Source organism: Triturus cristatus, chromosome 4_1, assembly GCF_964204655.1.
Source record: "Triturus cristatus chromosome 4_1, aTriCri1.1, whole genome shotgun sequence".
Taxonomy (NCBI): domain Eukaryota; kingdom Metazoa; phylum Chordata; class Amphibia; order Caudata; family Salamandridae; genus Triturus; species Triturus cristatus.
The window spans coordinates 186603995-186617447 of record NC_140585.1 but is presented as its reverse complement, the minus strand read 5'-3'; the positions used below and the strand labels follow the sequence as shown (position 1 = coordinate 186617447).

The window sequence follows — 13453 nt, the reverse complement described above, 5'->3', positions numbered from 1 at the left end:
TCTGCACTACATTATAATAATTTTCTCATAATGGTTCTCGACACACTTTTATTTGTTCTAACACTTTCTCTATTTTGGATTACTCAATGTCCCTTTTACCCTTCCTGATTCCTAAAGACGATTTCAAAGTTCAAACTGGCACATGCATCAAAGCTTTTTGCGATCGCAAACGGTGCAATTCGCAAAAGTCGGCAGTTTGCGATCGCAAAATTAGCTTTTGCGATGCATCAAGGGTCAAGGCCCTCGCAATTTGAGAATTCGCAATTAATTGCGAGTTCTCAAATTGCGATTGCATTTAAGGAATCGCATTTTGCGATTCCTTAAATGCAATGCAAGAACCACTTTGAAGTAGCGATTTCGCTACTAGGGTTGCGCAAATTACCATGAAGTTAAACTTCATGGTAATTTGCAAAAACTTTGAAAAATGCACGAAAGTGCATTTTTCAAAGTTGTAGCTTACACACACACATGTCCTTGGGACACGTGTGTGCGTAACATTTGTGCACAGAACAATTTCAAGGGTGCAACAGGGTGTCCTTTTGACACCCTTGCACCCTTGAAGTTGCATGAGCAATTTACGAGTACCAATTGGTACTCGCGAATTGCGCTTGCAATTTCCCATTCATTCCTATGGGCCTACAGGCCCATAGGGATGAATAGGAAGCTATTCCTTATTTGCGACTCGCTATTTGCGAGTCGCAAATAAGGAATGTGTAGGAATCGCTATTATTATAGCGATTCCTACATGCATAGGATTTTGCAAGTCCTTAATTGCGAATCCTTAATATTCGCAATTAAGGACTCACAAAATCCTAGCATGATGCATGTGCCCGAAAGTGAACTGTATAGAGAATCTTCAAATATCTTCAAATATGTTTTCCATAAATTATGGATTACAATGCAATCTAAGATCTATTATTTATAACTGCTTATCGGTGCTGGATATTAGCTGTTTGTTATTTTTTAAAAAGCATTTATTAATAAGATTTTGAGGGGGAGCTGCTAAAATATGTCATTGTTCACTGAAAATTAACATATAATATGAGTAGTTGCATAAAGCTCGTCCTGCAATTGTAGTTATTGTTGTTCCTCTACGTGTAGATGTACATTGGATTCTCTATTCATCTCCAATTTCTTCTTTTACAGTAGGACCAGTCTGATCCTGAATGGAAGACGGAAATCAGTCTGTGGTGAAGGAATTTATCCTTCTCGGATTAAGAAGTGACAAAACGCTGCAGGTTCCACTCTTTGTGATATTTCTACTTATCTACATTATTACACTGGTGGGCAATATTTCTATCATGACTCTGATCAAAATGTCTCCGAATCTTCAGACTTCAATGTACTTCCTTATCAGTAATTTGGCATTTGTAGACAATTGCTATTCATCAGTTCTTATGCCAAGACTCCTGGCCAATTTCCTGTTAGAGAGAAATGTCATTTCATTTCCTGAATGTGGGATACAACTTTTTTTGTTTGTCTGCATGGGAGCGTTAGAGGTTTTGATGCTTGTGGTTATGGCCTATGATCGCTACGCAGCCATCTGTAATCCACTGCTTTATCCAGTCATAATGACTAAGAAATGTTCTATTAATCTTGTCATTTGTTCATATTGTATTGCCATCTGTAATTCTATGATGCATACCATTGTCACTTTGAGGCTGTCCTTCTGTGGATCGAATAGGATCAACCATTTCTTCTGTGATGTTCTTCCACTGTTAAGGCTCTCATGCTCCAGTACCGCAGTCAATGAGGCTCTGGTGTTTTTTTCAGCTGCCATCCTTTTGGTGGTATCCTTTGTTCTTATCCTGATCTCATACAGTTACATTATTTCAACCATTTTGAGGATCCACTCCTCTGAAGGCCGGCAACGTGCCTCCTCCACCTGCTCATCACACTTTGCCTGTGTCACACTTTTCTATGTAACTTGTCTATTTACGTACCTGAAGCCCACTCACAGTTCCTTATTAGTGCAGGACAGTGTGGCATCTTTGTTCTATACGGTATTGATTCCATTGCTCAACCCACTAATCTACAGCTTAAGGAACCAGGATGTCAAAACAGCCCTAAGGAAATCAAGAGGAAGAACTTGTGGGTGGAAAATGGGTTGCACCTTACACTGACATTTCTGGCCTTCCAGGGGCAGAAATCTTTTTTAGACAGGAGTGGTGCTCTGCACTAAATTCGGTGGGGCAGATTTACAATGAAAGTCTCTCAGCCATTTGGCTACGCTGCACTGAGTCACTTTCAAAGCACAGGGATGCAACATATTTACAACAATATTTTGCATCTCTGTGCTTTCCCCTGCGCTGCCCTGCACCAGTGCAGGCACCCTTGCACGGTGGTGCAAGGATGCATGCGTCGTGGGGAGATTGTTTTTGTGCAGGAAGGGGTACCTTCTTGCACAAAAAGAATCACTACAAGCATTTCCGCTTTTAATACGTGCTGTACAATGCAGCATGCATTGAAAGAGGAAAAAACGAGGGGAGGCGTAGCGTTCACAGGCATTTCCAGATTTACGATTCCTCGTAAATCTGGAAATGTCTCTCGTTCTATGGGTGTTGCGTGGGAACACCCACAGCAACACCCATGGAACACCCCTTTCACTCAAAGTGCTGCACGTAAAGGAGCAATATTTACAAGGACAGGAAAAGCCACACAGTCCTTGTAAATATGGAGCAGTAAAATGCGTCACCAGTACATCACAAAAAGTGAAATACTGGTGGTGCAGGGGGCTTGTAAATCTGCCCGAGATGTTTAGAAAGGGGCTTTTAGTTAACATATATAATAAATATTATAAAATCTATACTTCATCTTGTCCTTTTGTTTTTGGGGGATTAATGAGGTTCCTACTTGGAGCAAGGTCTGGGCTAAATTCGCATAATTTCCTTTGGAGTGACTATGCACAATGCTCAAAACATTATAGAAAATTACAAGAAATACCACTCTGGGTTTAGAGTTATCATTAGAGCAAATACCTTTGTATTCATTATGGATATAAGAACGAATTTATAACTAAAAATAAATAGCATCAAATTGCTTGTGATGTAAAGAACAGCAGCACATGTTCTATTCATTCTCTTTGTTTCCATGCTTCCACAATAGAATTTATACTCAAATAATATATTAATTGCATGACCTAGCATAATGTTGTAATGTCTGAATTTTGTTTAACAAGCATAAAATGAAATACCAGAAATAATGGAAGAATACGCCGGTATAAACAACATTTCAATTGGTCCTAAATGGAACCAGATATGCCCTCTATCACTGTGATCTAGGGGATCAAGAGATCTCTCTATTTTCCTCTTTGCATGATCTGTACATCCGATCTGGAATGCTCTTTAGTCAGATCTAATCAAACCAACATATTTTCAACACATTGGCAGTTTTTTAGGAAACATCACATTGTATTTAGGCACGCAACAAAAATAAATTCACTATATTAACAAGATCTCTCAAAAATACTCTAATTTAGACAATTCTTCAACAAATTCAAGGGTTTTATAAATAAATTGCAGTGACAAACTTTACCTTCACAACACGGTTTACTGACAGAATGTCGGCACCTAAACTATCCTCATACTACAATATCGAGTTATAAATATTGAAGTAAAAAGTATTGACATCCGATATATTAATAATGGTAAGTACAATAATATGGAAACTAATAAATACAATGTAAAAAATATAGTTGTACAAAATATCATTTTTTATATAAATAAAATAAAATATTAAATATTAAATATATCAAATAATAAAATTAATTTGCAAAAATAAGTTAGTTGTTATGGACATTTTAACAAATATAACAGATAAACGTAATTAAAAAAAGCTAAAAACACACATATATATATATATATATATATATATATATATATATATATATACTTTAGAATAATTAATACATTAATATTTTAATCTGTTTAATATTTTTAAAAATATATAAAAATTAATAAATATATATATATATATATATATATATATTCACTGAAAAATCCATAGGTTTCAGGGGCGTTATAGTTAGCTGGACATTTCCCTCATACAAAACCCTTGAAATTCCCCCGGTATAGTTAGTTCAGCTAACTATAACTCGCGCCCCCGCAATGCACTGCTGATGACGTCACATATTACATCACTCATGACATGGTCAGTGACATCACTGATGACATTACTCATGACATCTGAAATGACATCACTGATGACATCACTGATGACGTCATCCAGTGAGTGTGTGTTTCCATACATTTTAAATATGTTTAATATATATATAGGGAAGAACCTATGGAAGAATGAGTGGGTGTATAAGTGTGTGAATGGATGATTTAGTAGGTGCGTGACTGACTATAAGTGAGTCATTAAACGTATCTTACTGCAGACTAGTGACTAAACTGTGTGAATGTCTATATCTGTCTGTCTGTGGGTGTATAAGCAGCTACATGGTTTTGTGAATAGCTACATGAGTGTCTCTATGGGTTATTGATTGGTTGTCTGAGTATCTGTTGGGGGCCCGAGTGTTTGTGTGGGTGGGGTGTGTGTGACTCTGTGCATACATGTGTGAGTGGGTGATTCTATGTGTGCATGGTTTTAAGAGTGCATCTGTGATGGACTGTATGGTTGGGTGAGTGTATGTATGGGTGTGTTAGTGATTGAATGTATATCTCAGTGGTACATGTGTGAGTAACTACATATGTGAAAGGCAGTATATATGTGAGTAAGAGTATATAAGTGGGTATATGTGAGAGTGTGTGATTGTGAGAGTGGCTGTATGGATGAGTGTGTGCTTGTATCAGTGATTGTATAAGAGCCTAAGAATGTGGTACTATTTTTATGAGTAAGTGAACTTGTGTGTGTATAACTGCATAGGTGAGTAAATGGGAGTGTGATTAATTATTTGCATGACTGACTAAGTGTGAGAGTACCTCTATGGATGATTGGTGGTGTGTGAGTGTCTATGGAGGTGTATAACTGCATATGATAGTCCTGTACCGAGTGACTGTAAGTATGAGTGACTGTACAGGTGAGTGAGTGGATGTGTGTGTAGATCTAAGAGTCAATGAGTGGGTATGTAGTTATTGGTACTGGAGTATCTATGGCTTTGAGAATGGACGTCTGAAATTTTGATTGAGTATATCAAAGGGTGTGAGAAGGTGCACTAATTTATCACATGGATGACGTCATCAGTGATGTCATCAGTGATGTCATTTCAGATGTCATAAGTCATGTCATCAGTGATGTCACTGACCATGTCATGAGTGATATAATATGTGATGTCATCAGCAGTGCATTGCGGGGGCACGAGTTATAGTTAGCTGAACTAACTATAACAGGGGAATTTCAAGGATTTTGTATGAGGGAAATGTCCAGCTAACTATAACGCCCCTGAAACCTAGGTTTTTTTCAGTGAATTTCAGAGGTTTTTTAAATGCCAATTCCTAACTATAACGCCCCTGAAACCTATGGTTTTTTCAGTGAATTTCAAAGGTTTTGTAAATGACAATTTGGAATGTATTAATTGTTATACTGATTTTTTTGATACTGATTTACTACTATTTATTTTTAGATATATTTTTTTTAATTACATTATACATTACAATACAAAATATACTTTCTAAGAATGAATTACTTTAGTTTAAATACTTGGCAAATAGGCAACAGACTTTTAAGTACCATAGTTACAGTTGTTGCAATGGGCAACACAATTTCAAACACAAAGCAACATTGAGCTCAATGTGAATTTCTAATTAAATGCAATTAGTTACTTTATGGATTACTTTTCTAACCACAGGACTGGACCCTAGATTCAGTCCTTGGACATCTCCTCTAAACAGTTGAGTAAAAGCGCTTTGGTTACAGTAGTAATTTTTAAGGAATATTATTGTATTTTAAAAGTTGACACTTAGAAACTTTTTCCCATAGAATCACCAATGTTATCCTATGGCAGTAAATTCACTTAGCAGGTCAGTAGTGTTATCGTTACTTTTTCTTACTCAGTGGTGGATCCTGGATCCAGCACTGGCCAAACTCCTGTAAACAGTTGAAAGAATGTGTTTAAGTCATACAGACGATTTTTTAGGAATATTTTTAGTTTGTGAAAATAGACACTGAGAAACCTTTCTGCTGAAAACCACACAATGGATTCCTATGGAAGGAAATACAAGTTACTGGTAAGTACGCTTAGAATTACTTTTCAGGGTCAGTGCTGGGCTAAAAGATGCAGCCCTGGGTTCTCTCCTGATAACCGGTGAGTAAATCGGAATTCGTAGTTCGACTGATTTTAGAGGAATAATTGTAAGTTTCAAAAATGGACACTTAGAAAATATTCTGGTGAAAACCACACAATGGATTCCTATGGAAGGAAATACAAGTTACTGGTAAGTACGCTTAAAATTACTTTTCAGGGTAAGTGCTGGGCTAAAAGATGCAGCACTGGGTTCTCTCCTGATTACAGGTGAGTAAATCGGAATTCGTAGTTCGGCTGATTTTAGACGAATATTTGTACGTTTCATAAATGGACACAGAAAATTTTCTGATGAAAACCACACAATGTATTCCTATGGAAGGAAATACAAGTTACTGGTAAGTACGCTTAGAATTACTTTTCAGGGTCAGTGCTGGGCTAAAAGATGCAGCCCTGGGTTCTCTCCTAATAACAGGTGAGTAAATCGGAATTCGTAGTTCGGCTGATTTTAGAGGAATATTTGTACGTTTCAAAAATGGACACTTAGAAAATTTTCTGGTGAAAACCACACAATGGATTCCTATGGAAGGAAATATAAGTTACTGGTAAGTACGCTTAGAATTACTTTTCAGGGTCAGTGCTGGGCTAAAAGATGCAGCACTGGGATCTCTCCTGATTACAGGTGAGTAAATCAGAATTCATAGTTCGGCTGATTTTAGAGGAATATTTGTACAATGGTGAAGGAAGGGGGAGGGGCCTGAGGTGACCTGTGCAAACACGCCCTGTGGCGCGTTTTAAGTTGGGGAATTAATTCCTCTTCAATCCTGTGGTCCCCTGGGGGCCAACGAGCCCACCAGGTACCTCCAGTATGCGCCAGGGAGCTGCATTGCAGAGAGGTATTCAGAGGCCACGCCCCTTTTTACAACACTCTGCAAAACAGCTCCGTGGCACTTACTGGAGGTACCTGGTGGGCTACTTGGTCCCCAGGGACCCTCAGGATTGAAGAGGAATTAATTCCCCAACTTAAAATGCGCCACAGTGCTTGTTTGCACAGATCTCACCTCAGGCCCCGTTCCCTACCTTCACCACTATGCAAACGCGACCCGTGGGGTGTTTTAAGTTGAGGGATTAAGTCCCCTTGAATCCTGAGGTCCCCTGGTGGCCAACTAGCCCACCAGGTACCTCCAGTATGTGCCAGGGAGCTGTGTTGCAGAGAGGTGTTCAGAGGCCACACCCCTTTTTACAACACTCTGCAACGCAGCTCCGTGGCGCTTACTGGAGGTACCTGGTGGGCTAGTTGGTCCCCAGGGACCCTCAGGATTGAAGAGGAATTAATTCCCCAACTTAAAAAGTGCCACAGTGGGTGTTTGCACAGATCTCACCTCAGGCCCCGCCCCCACCTTCCCCACTGTGCAAACGCGCCCCGTGGCGCGTTTTAAGTTGGGAAATTAAGTCCCCTTGAATCCTGAGGTCCCCTGGCGACCAACTAGCCCACCAGGTACCTCCAGTAAGCGCCAGGGAGCTGCGTTGCAGAGAGGTGTAAAAAGGGGCATGGCCTCATTACACCTCTCTGCAACGCAGCCCCCTGGTGCATACTGGAGGTTCCTGGTGGGCTAGTTGGCATCCCAGTATTGAAGGGGAATTCGTTCCCCCTCTGCAAACGCGCCAGGGGGCGTGTTTGCAGAGTGATGAAAGGAGGGGGCGTGGCCTCCTCCCGATCCCGTTTTTTGTTTTTAAGAAGGGGGCTGTGTAGCCCCCCTTCTTTTTCTTTTTTTTTTGGCCCTGGGGACCCCATCCCCCAGGGCCTGCCCCCAAATTAGATTTTTATTTTTTTTAAACGGGAAGGGGGCCGCGTGGCCCCCCTCCCCAGGCCGTAATTTGCCCCGGGAACCCCATCCCCTGGGGCATGTCCCTTTTTAAAAAAAGTATTTTTTTTATGGAGGAGGCTGCACTAGCCCCCCTCCTGTTTCACCTATGGCCCCGGGAACCCCATCCCCCTGGGCCATTTTTTTGTATTTTATTTTTTTGTATTTTGGGGAGGGGGGCCGCGTGGCCCCGCTCCCGGGCCACTTATGGCCCCGGGGACCCCATCCCCTGGGCCTGGCCTCCGTTGGGGGCCTTGGGGGGGTCCCCAATCCCCCCACGGCCCCGCCGGCTCCCCGCGTCCTTCGGGAGCCAGCATTGCTTTTCCACATGGGGAGCAGCTAACATGCTGCTCCCCGTGTGGAAAAGCAATCGTCTTTGGTATTTGGAAGAAAGAGAGCAGAGAGCCGCGAGGCTCCCACCCTGCCATAGCAAACAGCAGTGTCCCGGGGGTGGGCACCCCGGGACACTGCAGGAGCCGGCCCTGGGGGGTGGCGGTCCCCAGGGCCATCATTGGCTCCAGGGGGGGGCCACGCGGCCCCCCTGATGAATACAGGCCCCAGCTAGGCCCGCAGGACACAAGGGTTCGCTCTCCTGTAATGGAATCTATAAGGAAGTTGGCACGGAAACTGCAAAGTACAAAGACAGCATTTATTAACCCTTAAGGGTGGTCCTACAATCCACACAACACTCTTCAGTATTGCATAGAGTAGCACAAAGAACTTGCGTACACGGTCCCCTTTTATACACAACAGAGGGGCTCATAAGTGGGTGGATACAACATGAGGCCGAAGAACATTACCATTTATGGTCATTTTCGATACTGAATCAATATGTGGGCGGAGCTAACACACTCCTTGAGCCCGCGAAAACATGGTCAAGCAAGGCTAACTGATAACAGATGTGGTCAAGTCTGGGCATGTGCCAGATGGACAAAGAAGCTATTTATAGACTGTTACTAGGCAGATTACAAGAGCAACTAACACAGAGGTTGGACTCTTCTCGTGGGGAACACGTGGAAGCATAACAATACAAAATGGAGTCCGAACTTCGGTCAACATAACAGAGAAATCATGATCTATAAGAGGGGAATTAATGTCTTTAGTAAATGCTTCATCACATCGTTGTTTCAATTTACAACAGACGACCCTTTCAGCATTTACTGAAGACATCCGGCTTGTTAGAATAATCATCATATATATCAATTATCATCATTTCTTCTACTTCCTTAGCTAAATGTTTCTGATAAGTGACATTGGCAATAGCTTTCTTATCGGGGATACAAAATGATACACATAATGAGCAGAGTAAAGGACCACACTGAATGCAGATACAGCATGAAAACAGAACCGCTACAATAATGCAGAGACCAGTTAGAACCTTCCATCCCCAGGCAGTAATTAACGCCCAAAACCATCCAGAAAAGGACCAAGTGCCGTTTTCTGTATGGATCTCAGCTGCAATTTTATGCAGTTTATTGATGGCATTATAAACTGATGGCGTATGATCAGGGATAAACACACAACAGCTACTTCCAATAATTTTACATGCTCCTCCTCTATCAGCTAGCATAACGTCTAATACCATACGATTCTGCAATGCAACAATTCTAGTGATCTGCAATTCCTCCGTAAGATTCCCAAGTGCAGCAGCAGTCTGATTTGTCACAGCTTCTACCACTCTTGTTAACCTTCGGATCTTCCTACTGTTCAGGGCAGCTCCAACAAAGAAAAACAGTCCTAAGTTAAAATCAATATACTGTTGCAGACTGGTATCAGTCTGATCTACATCATCAATTGATAAAGTACGTTTATACCTATTTACAGTCACATTATTCAATAATTTCAGATCCTTATGATAAGATGCGGGTGCTAGGAATACAGGAGGTAATAGAAATGATACATAGTATACCCCAGACCACCCAGCCGGCAGACGGTAGTAACCTTTATTTCCACACACAAAATACGTATTATGGGAGGCCAAGAAGGTACTATTGTTCAACCCATCAATATTCAAAACAGTAATACAATCACTAACACCAACAGGAATAAAACCCACACTCTGGACACACAGGTCCGCTTGAGCTTGTGCTACTTGAATTACGAACTTGTCCTTTCCCACAGTGTCTCTTGTGTTCGTAAAGATGTAGGGAATGGATTCATTGTCTGGTCGGTACTCTTCCCACTCCCAAATTGTCCCATTCGCTTGTGGATACCCATTTTTGTCTTGATGGCATTCTTTATTGAGTCTGAAGAGCAATCGTCCCACTGTTGGTTTCCGAGTAGCAAAAAGCAAGGTATACCATGCTCTACAAGAGCCATTATGAGAGAAAGGAAGTGGTATAAATGGCGTTCCTCCTTTCTTCTGATGAGCTGGCATCATCCCACATATCCAACAGTTCGTAGCATTCGTAGCAACGTGGGTATGATGCAGCATCTGGATGAAAGTGTTATTCAAGTAAGATTGTCGATGCTTCAACTCTTGATACGGTAATGTATAAAAGTAGTGCTCCTCAGGCACCGGAGTTGTCAACACAAGAATCTTCCGAGCAGGAGTTACATCCTCCACGAACCATGTGGTTATCCCAACAATGGCTACTGTCAACATGAACCCTAATGCACAAAGGATTTTCTTTTTCTCCATGTCAAGGTAAAAATAAAACTCAATATCTTCCTGAAACTAAAAGTCTGTCAGAACTCTTCCCCTTGGGCAGCGGTTGATTTCTTCACCAGCGGGCCAAGACGGGTGTCGCTACACTAATGCAGGGCTGATCCCCCCCCCTTGCCTCATCGGCTCTCCGTTTCACTAACCCAAGGGCCGTTCTGACAGTATGTCCCGGTACTGGAAAACTCACTTCCTTGGTCGAAGATGATATCGCCTTCCTCCAGTAGTCGCGTGGTCCGGAAAGAGCTCCTCAGTGGCGTTTGGCTCCGTAGCACGGCCTGTCTCTGCAGCCAAGATTTCTCGTTGATCGGTCAGCACGGCAGGTTCCACCAATCCGGGCGGCACCTTCCTACAGTGCAGAGAGTGGATCCAATTCTTTCGGTTGGAGACTCGCACAGCCGTCCTCGTTGCGAGGAGGACCTGCTCAGGGCCCACCCATCTCGGTTCCAAGTTGTTCGTCCTGTCGAAAACTTTCACCATCACGTGGTCCCCAGGCCGGAGACCATGTCCTTCACCGGTAGACCGATCAGGGAGCGCCTCTCGGACCTGTTGATGGATAGAAACCAAGTTATCCGTTAACTGTGCCAGGTAATCGCTCATCATTACACAAGGTACATCATACACAGCCTTAGGTTTTGGTGGACCCCAAATATTCATTGGGCGTCCGAAAACGATTTCATAAGGTGTAAGGCCAGTTCGAGAGTGTGGTACCGATCTAATTGACAATAACGCCAGTGGCAGAGCGTCTGGCCAAGTCAAAGACGTTGAAGCTTGAATTTTAGCGATCTTAAGCTTCAGTGTACCATTATACTTCTCAACTAGGCCTGCAGACTGAGGGTGAAACACGGCGTGGAACTTCTGAGTGATGCCTAGGCCCTTCAAGACATACTTTATAACATCCGCTACAAAATGAGGGCTGTTATCACTCCACAGAAGTCTACAGACGCCATATCGAGGGAAGAACTCTTTCAGCAGCAGCTTCGCAGTAGTCATTGCAGTATTGTCTTTCGTAGGGTACGCTTCAACCCATTTGCTGAAAGCGCAGACCACTACTAGAACATACTTCAGATTGTTACAGCGCTCAAGCTGGATGTAATCCATCTGCAAAACCTCGAAAGGTGCAGTAGGTGTCACAAATCCTCCTGCTGGAGTTCGAGTACCCTTTCCTGGGTTATACCTCAGGCAGATCATACAGGTCTGCACCACCCTCTTCGCTGTGCTAGCAATCTCTGGATGCTCCCAGACTTGGGTAAGCAATTTCACAATTGCGGAAGCTCCAACATGTGCTAGCCCATGTGCCATCTGAACCATAGGCTGTACAAAAGCCGTAGGTAATTTCCATCTATCCATCTGCTTATTTCTCCAGCAACCCTCATCATCCAATTCTCCCTCACTAGCCCATTGTTCCCGCTCTTTGTCAGAAGCGGTCCTTTGCATTTCTCGCACTTCCTCCTTCGCATCATGCCATCTTTCCACCTGCGACTTTACTACATACACGGCAGTAGTACCGGGCTGCATCGCAGTTTCCCGTGCTACTCGATCTGCCAACGCATTCCCTTCTCCAACTTTGTCAACTACTTTCCTATGGGCGCTACACTTAACGATAGCAATTTTCTTTGGGTATGTCAATGCGGTTAAAAGATTGTGAACTAACTCTCCATGCATTATCTGTACTCCATGTGACGTTAAAAACCCTCTCTCCTTCCAGAGTAGGCCGAAGTCATGCGCTACTCCGAAGGCATAGCGGCTATCTGTATAAACATTCACACATAGTCCTGTACTGAGCTCACATGCTCATGTTAATGCTATCAGTTCCGCTGCTTGAGCTGATTTCTGTGGTATGCGTGCTGTCTCCACTATCGTTTGCAATGTGGTAATCGCATACGCTGCTGAAGTCGTACCATCTGGTAGCTTCAGGCATGATCCATCCACCCACAGTTCTCCATCTACATCTGGAAAGGGCGTATCCTGGAGATCAATACGACCCTTTGTTTGTTCCTCAGTCACGAGAATACAATCATGCGCTTTCCGCGCCTCAGGCTGGGTCTCGGGGTATGGCAACAATGTTGCCGGGTTTAACGTTACGCACCTTTTTAACGTAATATGAGGAGCCAAAAGCGTCAACTCATATCCCGTTAAACGGGCGCTGGTCAAATGCTGCGTCTTCGTTTGATTGAGTAGGGCATCGACAGCATGGGGGACTAATACCAACAACTTATGAGATAACACAATTCCCTCACTTTGGCGTATTGACACAGCTGTCGCCGCAACCGAGCGAAAACACCCTGGTAATGCTCGGGCGACAGGATCAAGTACAGCCGAAAAATATGCACAAGGGCGCTGCTTATCGCCGTGCATCTGCACTAAAACTGACAATGCACATCCATCTTTCTCATGCACATACAACGAAAAGGGTTTTGCATAATCAGGGGTCCCTAACACTGGTGCTGAACAAAGGGCCTGCCGTAGTTGCTGAAAAGCAGTATCACACTCATCTGACCAAGGGATTGGGATAGGCGTGTCCTTTGTCAAGAGGGCTAATAATGGCTTAGCTATGTGCGAAAACCCCAATATCCACTGTCTACAAAAAGAAACAAGACCCAGAAATGCACGCACATCCTTCTGTGTGGACGGTCTCGGTGTATCCAGAATTACTTGGATACGATCCGGTGTGAGTGCACGTCCCTCCTTAGACAAAAGGTGACCCAAATAAGTCACCTTTGGTCTACAGAATTGCAATTTCTT

At 42.9% G+C, this 13453-nt stretch overlaps 1 protein-coding gene across 1 annotated transcript; it reads left to right on the top strand.

Moving 5' to 3' along the window:
• The first annotated feature begins 1166 nt into the window (after window positions 1-1166).
• LOC146853910 (olfactory receptor 8U1-like) lies at window positions 1167-2123 on the top strand. Its single transcript, XM_085650966.1, has one exon. The coding sequence runs from the start codon at window positions 1167-1169 to the stop codon at window positions 2121-2123; it is 957 nt and encodes a 318-aa protein (XP_085507092.1).
• The last annotated feature ends 11330 nt before the right edge of the window (window positions 2124-13453 follow it).